The 22351-nt window shown below is 38.2% G+C and overlaps 1 protein-coding gene across 1 annotated transcript; it reads left to right on the top strand.

Moving 5' to 3' along the window:
• Window positions 1-658: 658 nt before the first annotated feature.
• On the top strand, window positions 659-4832 carry LOC121242840. Its single transcript, XM_041140859.1, has 8 exons — window positions 659-1060; window positions 1156-1279; window positions 1363-2504; window positions 2616-2801; window positions 3134-3257; window positions 3356-4059; window positions 4338-4529; window positions 4692-4832. Exons 1-8 carry the CDS (start codon window positions 659-661, stop codon window positions 4830-4832), a joined length of 3015 nt encoding a protein of 1004 aa, XP_040996793.1.
• The last annotated feature ends 17519 nt before the right edge of the window (window positions 4833-22351 follow it).

Consider the following 22351-nt stretch of genomic DNA (forward strand, 5'->3'; position numbering starts at 1 on the left):
GGCCTTGTCCAGAGAATCATGTGAGATTAATGGAGTTTTCTACCGTCCTTTCGCATGGACACCGAATTTTGATGAAAGTTTTGAACCGCAGTGTGTCTCGGTTTGGGTGTTTTTACCTGGACTCCCTCCTAATTTTTATCAACCTTCGGTTTTAAAAATGATCACAGCACCAATAGGAAGCTTTGTCCGATGTGATAACTCTATGGTTTGTGCGACGAGAACAGATGGGGCTCAGGTTTGTCTTCAAGTTGATTCTTCAAAGGAGCCAATTTCATACTTTTGGATCGGTAAACCTCGGGTTCCACGGAGTAGGAGGTAGGAGGTGGCTTTTGAAACCTTGCCTGCTTACTGTTCTTATTGTAAAAGCCAAGGACACAATGTGAGGACATGCCGCATGATGGGTGAGAAGAAGAAGTCATTAAAGGGTAGACAAAAGTGGGTGAGAAAGGATTAGAATCCAATAGAGGTTGTGGAAGCAAATACTCAAAAGCTGGAAGACTCGGTGGATACGGTCGGATTGCCTCTTGTAATTACTGAGATGCATGACTCCATTACGGCATGTAATGCAAGGAAGAAAGTGCTGGAGGTAGAAGACGATTGCGATGGGTGAGATGGGCTATGGGATTGCGATGGGCTGCGAGATGGAAGCCCAGAAAACATGCAACATGTTCCTCTCGTTGATGAAGAGCAACCAAGTTCTTCTGCTGGTCCTATGGGCCCACGACCTTCTAGTGATGAACAAGTTGATTTAAAGGATGGTCAACCGCTGACATTGGAATTGGACTTGGAGAATAAAGTTGGGGAGGTGGGCTCAGCCATGAATAATCAGCTAGTGGAAGTCATGGAGTTAAATGTGGATGGGCTTAGCATGAATGGTGATCGGATGACTGTGGTCAATGAGGGTGCTCCAGTGGAACAATTTATTCCCAATGTCTGTGCTGCTATGGTCAAGAAAGAAAAAGTTGATGAGGCAAAATCAGAAGGCGAATCTGATAGAGATAGGCTGAAAGATGACATGCGAAAAGATTATTGCTCTGATTCTGAAAAACCATGGAAAACGGTATGTAAGTTTCAAAAAAGGAACTTTACTCGGGCTATCACTCGCCCCACCAAACTTAATTTATGATTAGTCCAATTATTTTTTGGAATGTCCAGGGAGTTGGTTCTTCCAGGTCTCGTTTGAAGAAAATTATTAAAAATTATAGGCCTAATATTGTTGCCTTGGCTGAGCCTTTTCTGATGGAAGATAAAATTCCTAATTATCTGGAGACCTTTAGTTGTGATTTTTTTGTCACTAATGAGGCGCAAACTGGAAAATCTGGCTTTTGTGGAATGCCTCGGTCTCTATACAATGGCTAGCAGGGTCTAATCAATTTGTTTCAGTGAAAGTTGAGGAGAATGGGTTTACATGCATCCTTATTATTGTGTATGCTAAGTGCAATTCGTTAGAGAGGAAGTTTCTTTGGGAGGACTTGGTTGCTTCTAGTAACAGTAACTATCCATGGCTTGTTTGTGCTGATTTCAATAATATTAAAGAGGATTCTGATCGTAAAGGGGGCCAACCTCGTCCTTTTGCAGCGATGGAAGACTTTAATTTGTGCATTCAAAATCGTGGTCTGCTTGACATGAGTTCCATGGGCTCGAGGATGACTTGGTGTAATGGTCAGAGAGGTTTGGCCCGTAGCTGGGCAAGGTTAGATCGTTGTTTTATTGATACTAATTTTCTTAATTGTTATCCTAACATGTTTTATCAGGTCTTGTCCTGTACTTCTTCGGATCATTCTCCTTTAGTTCTCCAAATGGGTGACGATCCCTTCAGGTATGGGCCTAGTCCTTTTCGCTTTCAATATATGTGGACTGATCATGTTAATTTTCTTGGTTTTGTTGAGGGGGTGTGGAATCAAGAGGGACCTGGTTTCGGGTTTTGTAAATTATCTTTTAAGCTGAAAAGGATGAAGTTTGCATTAAGAGATTGGAATCAACGTGTATTTGGGAGAACTAATGTTATTATTAGTGATCTTGAGACTCGTATTGATACCCTGGAAACTTGCCTTCAAAACTCTTTTTCAGTGGAGGATGATAATAATCTTTTGGCTACTAATCTGGATCTTTTAACTTGGAAGGGTCGAGAAGATATTCGTCTCTCTCATATGGCCAAGAAAAGTTGGCTTAAAGATGGGGATCAAAATTCTAAATTTTTTCATGCTTACTTGAAAGCCAAATTTCGTAAAAGAGTTACTGATGTGTGTCTCGCAGATGGTACTCTTTTACAAACTCCGCTTGATATCCACCAAGCGGTTGTTGATTATTTCAAAAAAATTTTGGGTGAGTATAGTAGTGGTGAGTTACCCAATTTAGGTGATTTCATGTTTCCTGTGATTTCTGATAATGAGAATTTGATGCTTTGTAGTATCCCATCCATTGAGGACATTAAGGCTGCTCTTTTTAGTATTCCTATTGATAGTAGCCTGGGTCTTGATGGTTTTGGTTCTGGGTTCTTTAGGGTTTGTTGGGATATTGTTAAAAATGATTTATTGGAAGCCATTTCTGATTTTTTTCAAAATAAAATGCTTCCCAGATTTTATACTGCTTCTTTTATTGTGCTAATCCCCAAGGTTGATAAGCCTAATGGTTTTGATAAATTTAGGCCTATTAGTCTGTGCTCTGTGTTTTATAAGATTTGTTCTAAGATCATTATGGGTTGTCTGACGAATCTTCCTTCTAAGCTGATCTCTCAAGAGCAAGGAGCTTTTATTCCTGGGCATAGTATTTTTGATAACATTAGTCTCACTCAGGAGATGGTTCGTTCTATTAATAATAAATCTCATGGGGGTAATGTTATAATTAAACTTGACATGTCTAAGGCTTATGATAGTGTGAATTGGAGTTTTCTTTTACATGTTTTGGACTCTTTTGGTTTTTCTTCTCAGTTTTGCGACCTCATTAATTTGTGTATCTCCACCCCTTGGACTCTATTATGATGAATGGTACTCCTTTAGGCTTCTTTAAAGGGGAATGGGGTTTGAGGCAAGGTGACTCTCTTTCGCCTTATTTATTTATTATTATGCAAGAGGTTTTGTCTTGTCTTTTGAAGGTCATTTTTCAGCATGGTAAAATTGGTCAATTTACTCAGGCTAGAGGTACGCCTTTTATTTCCCACCTTATGTATGCCGATGATATTGTCATATTTGCTAATGGTGGTAATAAGTCCATGAAAAGTTTGATGGAGGTCTTACATGTTTATGAGCTCTGGACAGGTCAAGTTCTTAATAAAGACAAAAGTGCTATTTTCTACTCTAAGAAGATTCATCTCTCTAGAAAAGCTTCTATTCTCCGTATTACTGGTTTTCGGAAGGTGTCTTTCCTTTTAAGTATTTGGGTGTTCCTATTGTGGTTAGTAGGCTTAAGGTTTGTGATTTTGGTGAGTTGCTTGGGAAAGTGAGTAAGAAAATTGCAGGTTGGAAAATGAAATTGCTTTCTGCTGGTGGGCGGGTTATTCTTTTGCACCATGTTTTGTCTAGCATGGCCACTCATCTTCTTGCTGTTTTACAAGTTCCTAAAGGGGTGCTTCTAGCTTTGAATCGGATTCTTAGTTCCTTTTTTTGGGGTGCTTCAGATGGCAAAGGTAAACATCAGTGGGTGGCTTGGCATTCTATTTGTACTCCTACGGAGGAAGGAGGCTTGGGTATTCGTGATTTTGGAGATATTCAAAAGGCCTTACACATGAAATTTGCCAGGCGTCTCATTCAGGTTCAGTCTTTATGGACTGATTTCTTTAGAGGTAAGTATGTGCAGGGTAATCATTTATCTTTATTGAATCCTAATAAGGGTACTTGGTTTTGGAAATCTATTATTCGTAGTATTCCAGAGGTTCTAAATAATTCAAAGTGGATGGTTAGGGAGGGTAATATCTCTTTCTGGTATGATAATTGGGAGGATGGTGGTCCTCTCAGTGCTCATCATCAGGTGATTGAGAATCCTTTGTTGAAAATTAAAGAGTGTTGGGTGGATGACGGTTGGGATATTCCCCTCTTGGAGAGATTAATGGGGAAAGTAAAGGTCTTGAGTTATATCAATTTTTAGCAGGGAGGAAGGAAGGGCATGATGTTCTTGTTTGGTTGAAGGATAATAATGGTAAATTTGCGACTAAAAGTGCCTGGGATTATATTCGTATTCGAGCGTCTCCCTTTCCTTGGGCCCATTGGATTTGGCACAATAATCTTCCTAAAAAAATCTCTATCATGATGTGGAAGGCTTCCCATAATTGTTTGAGTGTGAATAATAAGATCAGGCATATTGGCATTCCCATGGTTTCTAAATGTAACTGTTGTGTTAAGGGTCAGATGGAGGATTTAAATCATGTGATGTGTACTGGCGATTTTGCTAGACAAATTTGGCGTCTGGCTGCGACCCATTTAGGTGTTCATATGGGTGTTTTTCAGACGTGGAAGGAGCAAGCTAATTTCTGGTTCCGTCGTGCTGGTAACTCTTCTCAGTTACGGATTATTTTTGGTCTTCTTCCTTCTATTGTCTCTTGGAAGCTTTGAGATAGGCATTGTAAAGCACGGTTTGAGGAGAAGCTAGAGTTTGTTCAGTCAATTTGGCATGTTATTAAGCTTTGGATTCGGAGGATTATCTCTTTAATCATGAAAGTGTCTAAAATTTCTCCCCATGATGTGGCTATTTTACAGCGATTGGACATTTCGGTTTTAGTCCCTAAGCCCAAGCAAGCTCGTGTGGTTAGGTGGCTCCGGCCTCCCCAAGGTTGGATGAAGCTGAATTCGGATGGTAGTAGTTTAGGGAATCCTGGGCCGGCAGGTGCTGGGGGGTGATCCGTGATAATTGTGGTAGACTGCATGCTGCTTACTCTGTTTTCTTGGGTGAGGGGTCTAATAATTATGCTGAATTGAGATGTTTAGTGGAGGGCGTTCGAAGGTGTTGTTCCCTAGGTTTTGGTAGGATTGAGATTGAAACAGACTCTCAATTACTTGTTAATTGGATTACCAAAGGAGCTTGTAATATTTGGTATTTAGAGGATTTATGGGAAGAGTTGCAGGGTCTTTTGGGCTGCATGGAGTATCGTTTGTCACATGTTTTTCGTGAGGGTAATGCTGCGGTGAATTTTTAAGCTAAGCAGGGTGCTAAGGGTGTGAATCTGGACTAGACCATTAATAGCGAGAATTTAACAGGTCACATTCAAGGTCTTCTTCGTATGGATGGAATTGGTCTCCCCCACCTGCGGTTCAAGTAAGTTTCCTTTGGTAAGTTCTATTTATTTCTCTTGAATTGATATTTCTTGTTGGTTTTCCTCTTATTGCAGGTGCTTTTCATTCGCTTCTTTATTGTAGTTCATGTGTTTTATTATGCATATTTTTATTGTTTTGTTTTTGTGGTTGGGTTGTTTAATCTTTTTTGATGCATGGGTTTGGTTTTGTTGAATATTTGTAACCGCCATGCATTTGGTTGTAATCACGATTTTCCTCCGCCATAAGTGAGGGCTATCAATAAAATTGGGGTACCGTCCTCTTCTTAAAAAAAAAAAAAAAGTTACATACCCCCGTACATGACAATTAATATGCAATGCATCCTATAGCAATATGCAATAATTGCAGTAGAAATAAGGGTGAAAATATAACTTATGCCAAAATAACTAAAAACATCCCAATGCATTATTGATCATCATAAGTCAAAGCAAAATTGTAGCATAAACTTAGTACAACTAAGCATTAAAGTCTCCAAAGTTAAATCAAACACTTCATGCGCTCTAGAGCATGAAGGACTAAGGCTATAAATGTGAGGATCAAGTTCAGTCTCCTCTCGAGGTCAAGCACCTCATCAATTAGTCGGATCCAGTGCTCCGTTTAATTCGTCCTCCTCGAATCCTGACATAGCTTCTATCGTTAAAAGTGGAATGATAGTGGGCCCAAAAGGGGTGCGATTTACATGAAATTTTAGTAAATTAACAATCAATTTGCACAAAGATAAATTATGCATGAAGAATGATAAATATGAAATGCAAGAAATTTAGAAAAATGTGCGTGTTACCCATCCAGATTCCTTAACATCTTCAAAAACGGAGAGTCATAATTTCTTTCAGAGAATTTTTACTTCAGTTGTCAAAATACATAATTTTCATCATAATATTTCATCATTATTAGCAATTCATAATTAATCAAAACATCATAACATGTGGTATCATCACAGTTCCCCATTTGCACTGTGAATACTTGCCGGTAATCATACTACAACTCATGTTAAACTACGTTATCTGCAGACTTGTTCTCAATACATTGGTAATATAACATAACATCATCATAACATTATAACATATACACTCACCGGCATTAGGTGTCACAACATTTGACTTCGCTCCGGCGTTCTTTAAAAAGAACCCATTCGAAACCTATTGACTGTTTTTTGTCAACCAAGGGGTTATCACTCTATTCTTAAACACTCCAGATTGGATAGAGAAGTTCCACTAGGATAATTCTTCATCCTAACCTTTGGGTCGTGACAAAAATATTTTCATGCTATGTTAAAAAATGTGTTTCATGACATGTGCATATGTAGCAAGCTTTTCATTTGAAAATGACATTTATAAATGCAATATGCTAAAATGGTACAAATATCACATGTCATGTAAGTATACACTCAATGTATCATATAACATATTATTTTATGCTCAAAATGATAATTGAAACATTGAATGAGGCATTTATCAATAAATCATAAATAATCTATCAAGGTGTAAGTTATAGGCAAAGTACAACTTTCCCGAGTTTTCGAAAAAGGTCGTAGCGGCTGAAATCAAATTCGTACTAAGTTAGGATTCATACTACTATGGATAACATTCATAAACAAGGGCTTCAAAAATTGTTATTTACAAAAATACCCCTAAACTTTCCAAAATTACCATTAAGGTCCTAAATTTTTCACTTGTTGCAAACAAATTTCAAATTCTACCAAACTTCATGGATCTCATATTTTTGATATTCTAAAGTCATCTAAAGTCTTAGAATTGTAAAATTCAAAGTGGAACTTGCCCAATTACTCCAACCTGTGGCATGCACTCTAATTGATGTCTTCAAGTGTTTTCAACTATTGATCCCTATGAATGCATGCTTAAGCAACTTTGTTTAATCATAAACAATCACTAAAGTCTGTAATGATATGGTAAAGGCTAATTCTTGGATAATCAAGTTCATTCCAACAGTTAATCATGGCTAAGAACCTTAATCTTCAATAATCCTCCATTAATCAAGTTTGATATTCTTAGTGCAAATCATCAAGATAAGCTTTCAAAATATATCCAAATCATGTAAATTTTGTTCTTATCCCAATCAGAAGGTTCCTATATGCTTAATCATCAAGCCATGGTGGGACAATCAAGCTTCATGCCTTAATCACAAACTTACTAAAAACCTATTCATGCTTTGATGATCAAAACAAGATAGAATTAAAACTTATCATGACATGCTTTTAATAAAAAATAAAACCTTCCATAATCATTTTAGGACATTAATAAATCATATCAAAACATACTTAAGACATGCCATAGCTAAATTTCCCCTGAGAACAATTTAACCACTTAAATTAACCATAATGAACCCGGTTTTGCATTAACCATGGTAACATTTTCTAAACTCAACCAAAAATTACCCCAACACTTAAAACCTCAACTTGACATGTAAAATAAGATCAAGGGCAAGAAAAATTATAAGTTTTGTAACCCATTCAAGGTCCTAGCTCAAGAACTTCCGAGAACACTCGAACTCACTCACTTTTGGTTTATCTCAAAACTAAGGGGGAAGATTGCTCTCTATGCTCAAGGGGGAGTTGGAGATGAGGTGTGGAGGAAATGAGGGGGGAAGGGGCCTTTTATAGGCATCCAAAGGGGAGGGGACGTTGTCCTTGGTTCAAGGGGACGTTGGTCTTGAAACCAATTTCTTCCAAAGCTTATTTTGGGTTTAAAAGGGTTATAAGAGGCGTCTAAGGACCATATTACCCCTGAAAAAAAGACACAAAAATATTGGACTTAAGGGCAAAACAGTTCATGCACTTAAAAGGCATATATATGTGCCAATTGGTGTAGTTTTAGGGTTTGATATGTCATTTCCTCTAATGACGTGTGGAGGTTTATCAAGGGTTTAGTATGACCTAAGAGTGATGTAATTGAGTAATAAAATAAGAGACTTTCATATCAAAAGGTTAAAAAAAGACTAAGAAATAAATTAAGCTTCAAAACATGGTTTAAAGATCACTAATATTTGGTAAGTTGATTAATAGTCTTAACCAAATTTTAAAACTTTATTTGGGTACTTAGGGTATGATATGGGCTTAAGGAAACCTATGGTATGGTGCATTGGGCTTTTAATTGGAAGTGTAAAAATGGAAGACAAGGCTTTTGGGCCTTGGTGGGCTTTAAATGACCATGAGTATGAGCCAAGAGCTCATGGGCTTTTGGGCTTAAGTGAAAGGGAGCCTTGTTTTCCAGATTTTGAGGATTAAAAAGAGGTCTCAAGTCCACAAAGGTGGGGCTTGAAAGGGTTTTTCTTGACCAATATGGGCCATGTGTCAATTCTACACCAAGTTTGGCTCAAAGTTTGGTTTAAAGGCCTTAAGCCTTCCTTATACTTAGGGGTGTCAAATTGTATTAACGAGTCGTGTTCGTGTAGTGTCAGAGTATGTACATTACACTTAATGGGTCAATAGGAACACGACCCGTTAAGGATTTCGTGTCAAAATGTCAAATACAAACACGACACGGTAAGATAACGGGTTGACACGACACGACCCGTTACGACACCTTAATGAATAAAAAATAAATTGACAAGACACAACCCGACCTGTTCCAACCCGTTTATGTTAATGGGTTGAACATACACGACACGACCCGTTTGAACTGATTATAAATATTTAAATATAAATAATATCTATAAAAGAAATTAATTATAAGTCTAAAATTACAATCCAAATAAATATGATCCACACACATTGTAATATTATATTAAAATTACATCCCAAATATAATAAACAAAACACTCACAGTAAATATATTAATGTTACAATCCCAAATATAATAAAAACATAAATCTAAACAAATTTAGAGCTTGAAGAATGAGGTGAAGCATCCTCCAAGTCCTTGCCTTTATTGTTCTCCAACTCCATTACATCTTCGGTTAACTCGTTCAATTTAACTTCTTCTTGTGCTTCTATTAAAAGAAAGACATCAGTAATGTTTTATATTATTGAAAAATTACAGTAATTTATTCAATAAAATAAAAATAATATTACCTTGCTCCTCGCCATATAACCAATCTCTAGTGCAGAGTAATGCTTCAACAATATCTACTTTTAGTGCACTCCTAAACTGATCAATGATACGCTTACCAACACTAAAAGTAGATTCAGATGCAACTGTAGAAACTAAAACACTCAAAATGTCGCGAGCCATACGAGCAAGATCAGGATAACGAAATTCATTTCCTTTTCAAAAGGAAAGAATGTCAATCTTTGCATTTCTATCTGCCCTAGATTCATCCAAGTAAAGGTCCAATTGACTTTTTCTCATATGGGCAAAAATTTCATTAGGTCCAAATGCATCAAATTTCTGTATACAAAAAATAAATAAAAATATTTCAAGCCAATATGTGATATGAAACGACAATATAATATAAATCATTAAACAAAAAATATTATTTGATATTATCTGAAATAAATAATTATCATATGAAGACTGACTTTCCTCTCTACTAACAGTGCTATTAGAAGTCGTGGTAGAACATGTCATTGTGGGAGCACTAGAAGAACCATATTTCATGAAAAGAGATGAAATTTTGCTCCGAACATTCATATATTCTATGGAACATTCTTCATAAAGTTTTGTAAAAGAAAAATCAACAAAATGAAGCTTCTATCAAGGATCCAATATTTCTCAAACTTAGTAAGCATTGTACAACACATTCTCTTTATGTAGTCATCTTCACCCTCATAGTGCTGCTTTAATGTAAAATAAATCGAAAACACTAATGAAAAGTAGAGATTAGCTGTAGAGTATTTGATCCCAAAAAATTACAAGTGGCTCCATAAAAAACTCTCAATAAATCGTTAATCTTCTGTATTTTATTCCACTCAAATATTGATGGACAATGCTTAAAATTGGAATCAGTCAACTCCAAATGAACAAAGGCACGATGATAGAAAAGAGCACTCTCAAGCATAAGAAAAGTAGAATTCCATCTAGTGGGGACATCTTGTCACAACTCTTTCTTGCTATCCAAAGACATTTGATTTGTTGAATCTATAAATTTTACTTTCCTTATTTGTGATCCTTTGACATACTTGATACTTTCACGAACTTTTTGGATAGCAACATCAATCTCTTTTAGCTCATCTTGTACTACCAAATTCAGAATATAAGCACAACAACGAAGATGGAAGAACTCACCATCACAAATAAGAGCTTTCTTAATGTTCAATTGAGTTCTTAACAACTCTACTGAAACATCATTAGAAGAAGCATTGTCTAAAGTCAATGCAAAAATCTTGTGTTGAATTTCCCACTCATATAGCAAATTATAATTTTTTTTTTAGACAAAGATATGCCATTATGTTGTGATGGCATAAAAGAAAAGTTCAAAACCCTTTTCTGCAGAACCCAATTCTTATTTAGAAAATGTGTTGTAATGCACATATAACCATCTGTGGTTATAGAAGTCCACAAGTCAGATGTTAGACTAATTTTATCAGGAGAATCATTTAACATGCATTTAATCCTTTTTTTTTTCTCGACGATACATCTTAACCAAATCAACCTTGACAGTATTCCTAGAAATAATTGGAACATCTGGATGCAAATATTGTAATAAAGATCTCACCCTCGAATATTCAACAAATCGAAAAGGCAGTTCATGCTTCACAATGGTAGCTACCAAATTTTTTCTATATTGTTCAGTATCAAATTTAGGAGTGCTTACCGAAATATTTCCACTATTTTGTGATAACATCATCTGACTAATATCTCGTGAACTTCTCCTAAAGCATGTGTCAATGCGACGCTTCATATTTCCTGTTCCATATTTGCTCGCTGGCATGTAAGTAATTCCACACATCTTGCACTTGGCTTGTGGCTTGCCATCATTGATCTCAGAATCAGGATCCATTTCAAAAAAAGTCCAAATGTTTGACCGTTACCTTCGTTTTGCTTTAAATTCCTCATTTTGAAAACTTTATGAGTCAAACGGGTCCAAATCAATCAAATCGTCATTTTCACTTGCTGTTGAACTCATCTGACAACAAACAACAAGAACAAATGTAAGTAGTATAATATTTGTGAAATGAAAGAAAAACTTCAATTAATGCAAGTAAACTAATATTTCTAATGGCCAACACCAGGATAGCAAAACCAAGCAATTAATCAGGTATGGAACAACTAATTCACTCTATTATCACATTCTCAAGTTTTCAGCTATTGCAACATATGATATACCTTGTTAAATTAATTGTTTCAATGGATGGATGTGTTGTGGATAAACAGCAAATTTACTTGTAACAAAGAATTGATTTAATCAATTCTTTGGTTGATTTAATCAATTCTTTGTTAAAAGTAAAGGCATGTGCATGCGAGTTCCACTCGTGCATGCTTGCTTGAGAATCCCTTTCCAATACAACTTTTTACTTCTCCCACTTTGTACCAAATTTAAGATTGTGTCCCAGTTTTTTTTTTCAATACTTTACTCCATTAGTCAATTGTAATTGATTTTCATGGCAATGCCTTCCATGATTTCCTTGTATCACTAAACTAGCATGCCTAGGCGTTTCTATTGTATATATCTCGTATATTTGGGCTATTGCCTATTCTTTTGCTCAATAAAACTTTGTTTACCGATAAAAAAAAACATTATTATAGTGTTTAGTTCCACATTTTGTGCTTGATATGCTCATATTCTTGCATGAGTGAATGTCAAAGAGAGAGAGAGAGAGAGAAGGGGGCAGAGAGATACGTAAAACACCATTAATTTTACTCCAACCTCCTTCTTCTGTGCTTGGCGACATTACTCCATATCATCCCTCAATCAATTTTATGTCCAACTCTTGCCTAATTTTGTGTGGCTTTCTATCGTTATGGCGTTCGATGTGTATCAGTGTATGCATAATTTTATGTTTGTGTTCCTGGACATTCTATCAAACATATATTATGCACTACGGATCTCATTGTTCAAAGGTCTTTTGCCTCTATTTGGTCACCAAAATTTTAACAAGCATTTATTACGCTCTTATGTAGGCCATACAACCAACAATTACAACAAGCAAAATAGTCTCCCCTCTGGTGCCCAAAGCCCCCAACAATTATAACACGAAAATTGAACAAAATTGTAAAGGTAGAGTTTCTGTTTTGGATCGAGCTAATCTTCTTACAGTGGGCGACGCAGCGTTGGCGGCGGGGCGTTGGTCGAGAGCAATATGGATCCGTGACTTTAAGTTTGCGTGGGTGACTCGGTGTCACTGTGAAATTGGATTGGGGGGGTGGTGTCACCGTGAAGACTGAAGAGAATTGGAGGGTGGCGACGACGCGATGTCATCATGAAGAGGAGTGGAGGGGGGGCGGCATGGTCATGACTCAGAGTTTTTGAAGAAACATTGTAAGTGTGAAACCAGGGAGGGGGTGGGGGCTGGTTAAATTAGAGTTAGGGTTTTTTCAGTTTTAGGTCATAAGGGTATAAGGGTAATTTTCATTTTCTTAACGGGTCATAACTCGGGTCAACCTATAACACCCCGCTCATTCCTTCTTATGTAAGCTTCTTCCTCTTGACGTAAGTTCCTTCTTTCTAGCGTAAGCAAAATCCGAGGATGGAAATTATGTAACATTTTGCTATTCTCTCTAACGACTATGAGCCTCGTCATGCGTGCCGAACCCTGTTGACGTGTTTCAAAAGATATTAGGTGAGTTCTAAGGCACGCTTAGTGTTTTAAATGTACTAAAAATATTTATAAGGAGTATTTCCAATGTTATTGAACTAAGTTTGATTTTAAATATGACAATAATAATATTCATGAAGAGTTTCAAAAATATTATAATTGTCGAAAATCATTTTAATATTATTATTAAAATGATTTCAGTTATTTAAAATATTATGGGATTTAAATTATATTGAAAACTTTAATTAATTAAATGGTTTTATTCTTTTAAAGATATTAAATAAGACTTCATCATTTATTAATGATGAAGGAATATTATTTTATAAACTAAAGTTTAGTTTAAATAATATTCTACCTTAGTTCCTCTAAGTGATTTTAATTAAGTTAATGTTTACGCATTTTAAATCAATGTTTGAGATACGTCGTTAGATCATTGCGTAGATCCCCAGATGTTGGGTTTTAGAATAAAACCCCTGCCCCTCTTCCTTCTCCCTCACTTTTCCCTCCCCTCTCTCTCTCTCTTCCCTCTCTCTTTCGGCTTGCACTGCACGACACCCTCTCTTGCCCGTTTCCTCCACTGCCCATCCCGGCGCCGTCATGCGCCGGTGAGCCTCACCGTGCCTTCCACCAGCACCACCTCACTCCGGCGAGTTACCCCACACCGGTCTCCCTCTCTCACGCTCTCTCTTCCTCTCTCTCGACAGTGCACAGCCCGAATGGGCTTCATCTTGCCACGCCGTCCGGCGTCCTCTAGCGCCACCACCTCCACGGTGGCTCCTCCTGCCACCAGTCATCACCCTCTAGCGAGCTTGGTCCCCTCCATGCAGCTAGCTTCTCCATCTGCACGTACACAACCTTACCCATGCACGGGTTCACTGTGCACGTCCCTAGTGCCACCGTGCGTGGCCTCCTTGGCCACCGGACACCAACACGAGCTCCTCCTGGTCTCCCACTTCCTCCTCAGACCCACGACGGGTAGCCTCCCCTAGATCCACCCCACGGGACTCCCCCACTGCACAGGTTTCTCACCCTCCACCACTTTATGCCACCATCCACGGCGTGTGACCGCCATCTCCAGCCACCACCAACACATCCCGACCATCGTTGGCCCCGATCTGCCACCCATGCATGCACACTCTCCCTCACTCTCTCTCACGGGATCTCTCCCTCTCACAAGGCCAGTTTCTTCTCCACCACCGTGAACCGCCATGCCACCACCACTAAGCCTCCACGGCTCCACCAACAGCCTCCCTTGACCTCCATTAGCCAAACCCTGGGTCCAAACCACCACTTTATGTGGTGGGTAGCCACTAGACGTGATGGACAGCCACTGCGCATGGCTGACCGGCATTGTGCATGGCTAGATCCGTCGTGTTATGCTCCTTGCCACCATCACAAGGCCACCACGAGCCCTTCCAAGACCACACTTAGCTATCCAAACGCCCAAACAGCCACCATACGTGGGTTAGCCACCATGTACGACCCTTCCGGCATCATCGATTGTGACGATCGGCGAGCAACACACTGATTATCCCGTCGATGGTATAACCCTCTATCTCTTGTTATTTATGCTAGATGTTGATTAGTTGATTATGTTGTGGGCTGTGCTATTGGTATTTGTGGAGTTCTCTGTGTTGTGATGTGTTGTGTAGTGAAATGTTGGGCATTCTGTGTAGTGAAGTGTGGTATAGTGTTGTGGGCTGTGTTGTGTAGTGTTGTGGAGTATGTGCTATAATGGTGGCGTGACGTTGTGTGGAATGGGAAGAGTACACGCTGGGTGTACTATACACGCTAAACACTTCATGTAGTGGAGTGATGCACCATATGGCGGGTATGCCGCAGTGGTGATGTGGCATAAAGTGTGTGAAGGGAGTACACGAGAAGTGTACTCCATGTAGTGGACCAATGCACCATGTGGCATGTATGCCGTAATGGTGATGGGTCGTAGCGTGTGAAAAGGGAGTATACGTGAAGTGTACTCCAAGAGGTGCAATGCCACACCGTGTGGCATGTTACAGAGATCAGGATGATTGTGTGGTTGATGGGCGTAGAGCATGGTAAATAGTATCGAAAACTTTGGAACACTGTCCCAAAGTAGTATGAGGTGTCAAGTGTCACTATGATGGACTTATGGCTAGGAGTATGGGTGTAGTAGCAGAACAAGTATCAGAGTAGTGCAGCGGAAGCATGACTGGGCAACGTCACGAAGTGACGTGGTTACTGACAGTCGTGCTTGTGACAGGTGAGGAGTTAGCATATGAATGATGCAGCGGGATCGTGACGAGATGTCACGATGTGATAGGAGTACGTGAGGAACCGTACTCGTGATGAGTTAAGTAAGAGTTGGCGTAAGAATGACATAGTGGGATGTTAGGTCATGTGACAAGGTCACGATGTAGCTTGGGAGTAGTCCTGAGCTATATGACATGACATAAGGTGTGTTTGTAAACGGAGTCTTGTCGTGTTAAGTGTTGGGATGAACTGTCAAAAGGGACTGGTAGCATGAGGAGTCATGCTAGCCGGGTTAAGAGAAGGTTGGTATCAGAGTATGGCCCTTGTTCCTACGAGCAAGTAATCAACATGTTATGTGTTGGTCTCAGGTGATAAGGGGATAAGGTACGTGTGTAATCTGTCCTAGACATAGTTTCACAGTGCTTAAGCCTCAGAGTTGGCTTAGAGCCGTGTGACTTGTATGGATGGGAATGAGGATTAGTGTGAGCTAAGATGCACAAAGGCAGTTACGGGTGTATTGTCTAGGATTGGGATGCATGATTCAGTCGGTTGGAATCATGTGTTGGAATGTGGTCAACAGGAAGAGTAAGACAAAGGTCTCAGTGTCTTAATCCTAAGGTGAATCATGGGTTCACCTTAGGGGATGAGCACTCGAAGTAGAACGTTGAGTTTGGAAGAGATAGTGACCGTAAGTGGTCCCCGAAAGTCTTAGCATTGTAAAGGACATGTAGGAGCACGAGATAGAATAAGAGTGTTCCAAGTGAAGTGTAGCTCTATTTATAGTTTAAGTTGCTTATGCATTAGATAGAGAATGACGTTAAGGTTATGTGTATGCATGTAGGTTGCCATTTGACACGCACATGAATAGACTGCATGATATGCAAGTAGCATGGAGTCCAGGTAAGTATTGCGTTCATACTCTTCTAGAGTTTTCTAAAATATAAAAGAAACAAAAACGAAACGCTTTTCCTTTACGATGCTTTAAGAAAAGACACGAAAGACGTTTTACGAATGAAAATGCAAAGTGTTCAAAGGTATACGTATGTACGGCCCTCCTTGACAGCCCCTATTTACGCACCCAAAGTATTAATTGTACGCATGTGAATGGATGACTATATGCTGTATCTATTGTATGTATTTTCTAAGAAAAGAAAAGAAACTCCAAGGCCTGTGCCTTGAGCTTGAAACCAATGCTTTAAACGACGTGAAGAAAGTGTTTTGAAATGGTCCCTATGAACTGATGTTAAAATGTCCATGTGAACCGATGCCTTTATGGATGCTATGAACCGATGCTTTTATGAATGCCATGAGGTGATACTTACGGATGCCATGAAAGACGACGTTTAAGCCCATGCTTTTAAATGACGTTTTCCATGAACCAATTGTTAAATGAAAGATAGAGCTGAAATGAACTGAAAGAACTGGACTGAAAGAATGGACTAAATGAAAGGACTGAATGTTTAATGTATGAAGATACGTAACAGTCATATGAATGAATGATAAGGGTACCAATGAATGGGCAGATTGCAATGTCAGGTAAGTAGTACTGGAAGTGCACCCAGTGTTGCCCCCTGAGTGAAAAGGGATTCCCAACCCGTGGCCATGGGCGGAGTCTGGGTCCAAAGGAAGACTGCTAACCCCAACACACGGGACGTAACAATGTGTACCGGCCTATGAAAGTGATAAGAAAGTATGGATGAATGCATAAACACATGAACTTGTAAGAAATGAAGCCACTAATGGGAGAAATGTTTTACGAGAAGAAAGTCCCTTTCAAAAGAAAACCCCGTCCAGTGATGTTTTCAAAAGAATGCACGTATGCATGTATGCATGTATGCATGTACGTATAGTATGTATTGAATGATGAATGCATGAATGAAAACCTATGTTGTTATATTTTAACTGTATGAAGTAATGCTTACGAGTCATCGACTCATTTTAGTTTTTATGCATGTCCCCCCCCACAGGAACTGAATGGTCAGGATGGACACAACCCATGGGGAAGAGTACGAAAGTCTAGGCATGAGTTTTAATTGTAAAAGAGGCTTTTTATTGTAAGATTAATGTTTTTTCGCTATAAACCTCTTTTATTGTCAAAACACATTTTATTTTATAAACGTAGAGTCTTGCACCCTGGGTATGGAAGCAAAAAGTTTTAAATCGAACGGTAATTCCCGTCGTCCTTTCTAAAATTATTTTATAAAAAGTCACACCATAAGAATGGGCGTTACACAACTCGTTTTGACCCGAATCTGTTAACACTCAACCCTAACCCGCTTTTATCGTACCGTGTTCGTATTGGGTTAACGAGTCGTGTCACATATTGCCACCCCTACTTATACTTGGGCCAAGGCTATCTTGAATTCCTAAAAGGCTTCAAAGGCTTAGGACATAAATGTTCTAAGCTCCTCTAACCCTTTACTTAATGATACTAAGTGCCAAGGTCTAAACTAATCTCACTGTCAATCATTGAAGTAAGTAAATAAATAATGAAACAAAATAATATAATAATAATAATAAAATATATAAAGCCCAAAATCTTAATTCTAGAGCGTTTAAAGGTTAATCCTAATGGTTAATTAGACGGGATTTACATCTTTGCCCCTTTAAAACAAGATTTCGTCCTCAAAATCGGGGCCAAAGCAGGATATGCAATAAGCGAAAGTCAAGTGTGACTCACCAACCATGCTAAAGCTTAGGGCTCGATTGGGGGTCTCTCATTGCCATCCTTTGACGTCTCATACTGGGTGTGCTGATAGTACTCATCCTCCTTCAAATCATAGAAAGTGTTAACTGTCTCCTCATGGCGTCTCCACTGTCTATATTCCTCATCCTCGAGCTAGAGGTCCCTCCTCACGAAAATGAACACGACTCGGGAAAGTGTCAAAAAAATCTGATGTGTCAAGAGGAGTGGGGTCAGGAATAAGTGGCTTTTACTCTAACTGACGTTGCTCGGCTGATCTGGCGCAACTGAGAGAGTCGATCTCATATGGCGTCTAAGCCATCTGGTCCTAGTCTCTCCCTTCCATTGGACGGGGTCATAAGCTGACGCTCCTCATGTGGCAGTGCTCTCCTCGAACAGATGTTAGTCCTATGGTACTCCAACCTCTCCTACTGAGCCCAAAATGTGTCGACCATACGGTCTAGTCATCTCTGTTGCTGCACAGCTCTCAGTCTCCAAAGTCGACTGGGGGTCATATGGGTCCGTCGGGCGATCCTACCAATAACGGCTATGGTGTAACTGAAAATGACGAGAAAGAATGCAGACCACATAGTGAAATAGCAATGGATGCCATGCATGAATGCATGCAAATGCCATGACGTGATGTCAAACAATACCAAACAAGTAGGGGTATTTGCTTCTCATATCGGATTCTATTTCCCATGTAGCTTCCTCGATATCATGATTCCATCACAAAACCTTAACCAAAGGAATTTTTCGATTCCGAAGTTCCTTATCCTTCTAGTATGTGATCTGAATAGAAACTTCTTCATAAGTTAGGTTAGGTTCGAGCAGAATATCCCTTGTATCAACAACTGGTGGTATGTGTCCCTCTAAGCTCCTCTTGAGGGAAGATACATGGAAAAAATTATGGATTCCTTGGAAGTCAGCGGGAAGATCCAGTCTATAAGCGACTGCTCCTACTCTTTCCAGTATCTCGTAGGGTCCTATGTATCTAGGACTTAGCTTTCCATTCTTTGCAAATCGAAAGACTCCTTTCATAGGCGATACTTTGAGATAGACCCAATCGTTAACTTCAAACTCGAGGTTCCTTCTTCGACATTTAGCACAGCTCTTCTGCCTTCTTGGGTAGTCATCAACTTTTCCCTTATTAGCTGGATTTGATCCTTCATTTCTTGAAGAATCTCTGCACCATAAATCTTTCCTTTTCCTACTTCATCCCAATATAAGGGAGACCTACATTTCCTTTCGTATAAAGCTTCATAGGGTGCCATCTGAATGATAGTCTGGAAGCTATTATTGTAAGCAAACTCAATTAATGGTAAGAGATTCTCCCAATCATCATTTTCTTGCAAAACATATGCCCTCAACATGTCTTCCAAAGTCTGATTGTCCGTTCAGTTTGCCCTTAAGTCTGAGGGTGATAGGCACTACTAAACTTCAAGTTAGTGCCTAGAGCATCCTAAAGGCCTTGCCAAAAATGAGAGGTGAAATGCGTATCCCTATCTAATACAATCATTTTTGGAACTCCATGTAGTCACACTATTTCTGATACAAACAGCCGAGTAAACTTCTTCATAGGGTTGGTATTTTTCACTAACACAATGTGAGCACTTTTTGTTAAGTGATCGACCACGACCCAAATAGAGTTATTTCCCCTCGAAGTTCTTGGTAATTGACTCACCCAAAAATGAGTAGCACAAAAGCTATCCTAAGTGAGGAGGGTGTCGCATAATAATTAGGAATAAATTCCTAGATCGTCTCCTCAGAGAAAGTTACTTAAAATCAAACTCATTTAAAATGGTGAAAATATTCACAAAGAGAAAATAAAAAGGATGGTATGTGCAATGAATAGAAAAGTGCAACAAAAATGAAAAGGGCACAAGTCATGGACTAGATTCCTATTTTTAGATTTTTGTGTGTCGAAATGAAATGTAAAAGGCTAACAAATTGAAATTAACAATCAAAGAATCAACTAAACTAACCAATCTTAATTAATTTGAAAATTAAATAATAAAACTGAAATTATTTAAGTCCTAATTAAGCTTTAATTGATCTAATATACAATGAAACTAAGAGATTAATAAAACTAATCTAAGAATTAAACTAGATTAGAAAGTAATTAACAAAATACGAACTGGAAATTGAAAAGTCACAAAATCAAGATTTTAGAGTTCATCCTTGTATTCAAATTACAAATTCTCAAAATCAATCCAGGGCAATTGTAATCACTGTTCAATGAAAGTTTAAAGAAGCGAGAAAAATAAATAACAGCAAATAAATAAACAGCAAATAAATTGCCAAAATTCTAAGCCAAAAATCTCAAAAATATTCCATAAACTTTAAACTGAAATTAAATAAAAAGTAGAGAGTGAAAAGAGCAAACCAAATGAATGTAGATGGAGGTGGTAGACAATGGAGGAGGCGGCTGGAGCTGCAATTGGACCCTGGAAGAGTTCTTCAAATGTGCGGCGCTACTCTGCAAAAAGTCTTAAATTTCGTGCTAATGATATGCTTAAATAGGGTAGGAAAGAAACCCTAATGTCTTCATGTTCCCGCACACAAAATCGTTTAAATTTTAGGACTCAACTTGGCAGCCACGTACGTACTTTAGGATTTTGAATTTGAAAATTCTTATTAGATACAACTTTGTAGCCCTTTAAGATAACTTTCCAACGCATCAAGAATCGTATCAATCCGATATGTGAGCAGAAAGGTATGATTAAAATACTAAAGTATGTCCATTTTGTAAACTTGACTTTTCTCAAGCTTTTCATTTCTTGACCTTTTGGTACTTTGACTTTTCTCAATCTTTTCATTTCTTGACCTATAAAATTAACAGAAATTAGAAAAAAAAAAAGAATAATAGAATCTCAAAAATATATTGTGCATGTGAATGAACATTATCCAATTAAATCACAAGTTATAAAATTAAGCATAAATCATGGTATTAACCAATTTAAATCACAATTCGAATTTATTCATCTTAACCATTTTTCTATCTAAAACCAATAATAATGTAATGAAATAAATAAAATATATTGATTCTGGATGTATAAAATATGCAATAACTCAGCTCAATCACACTCCCCAACTAGCTTTTTGCTAATCCTTGAGCAAAATAGTGAAAATTAATTGAGATGAATATTGCATAAAGATCAAAATCCAAATAGAAACAATCAAACACAATTCTGAATTCTCACAAAAGTGATACGTTACTACTCAACCCCCAGGGGCTATACCCACTAAGACTATCTCAACAATCTTTCACATAAAATTGAGGCAAGTGACTCAGATCTCAAATGTGTGTAGAGCTAAACTGGCTGTGTGTTCCTCATTACTAGCCATGAGGGTAACTGTTTCTAGCCCTTTACATAGGAAAGTTCACTAAGTCACCTTTATTCTTCTTTTTTTTTTTTTTTTTGGAAAGCATGGCTCGGTAGTCCTACAGTTTACTTCTCCTGTGTTAAATCAGTGAACAATAAATAAGAAACACTACAAGTGTAAGGATGTGCAAAATGTCCTTCAAAATTTGCCCTTCGTTCTTCAAAAATCTTATCAAGTCTCATTTCAATGAGTATAGCATCCTGGTGTTTCAAGCTACACATCAACAAAATATGATGCATCAAAAATTATGCTCTATGCTTAAGCTTGAAAATAAATCTTCACAAAATGATTCCGCTCAACTACTCCACCAAGATGCTTAGATTTCACAAAATATCAGAAATGAAGTGTGTGTCAATCATATATGTATCAATGCACATCATATTAATGCAATTTTTTTTTAAAAAAAATCTGTGCACACATGCTATCCCCGAACAAGTGAGAGACATGGTCCTCAATGAATTGAACAAAAGAAAACAACGTGCACAAAAATAAGAAAGCAAAACAAAAAACAAATCAACATGAAATATAAAATCAAAGCAAAACAACAAATAAAAACAAACAAAATGCAAGTAAAGAAAGCTGTAAAGGGTGAAAAGATCAAAACACTTCCTTGGAATCTTGCACAAGCAAGATCTCTTCGTGTGGATCAAAGACCTTCAGAAACGGCTTTAGACGTTGTCCATTGACAGTGAAGCTATTACTATTTTCTGGATTGACAATGTCTACCGCCCCATGAGGTTGAACCTTCTTTACAATGTACGACCCACTCCATCGGGATTTCAATTTACCAGGAAAAATATGTAAGCGAGAGTTGTAAAGAAGAACTTCCTGGCCAAGTGTGAAATGCTTCGGATGAATTTTCTGATCATGTAGAATTTTCCAACGTTCCTTCGCTAGCTTAGCGTTGCCATAGGCATCCCGACGAGTTTCATCCAATTCATTGATCTGCAATTTTCTCAACCCTGAAGTTTCATCAAGTGACGTGTTAACATGTTTTATAGCCCAAAGAGCTCGATGCTGAATATCAACAGGTAAATGAAAAGCTTTACCATAAACTAATCGATGAGGGGACATCCCTTGATTTGTTTTAAAAGCTGTCCTATAAGCCCACAAAGCATCAAGAAGCTTAAC

This window comes from Juglans microcarpa x Juglans regia, chromosome 1D, assembly GCF_004785595.1.
Source record: "Juglans microcarpa x Juglans regia isolate MS1-56 chromosome 1D, Jm3101_v1.0, whole genome shotgun sequence".
NCBI lineage: Eukaryota > Viridiplantae > Streptophyta > Magnoliopsida > Fagales > Juglandaceae > Juglans > Juglans microcarpa x Juglans regia.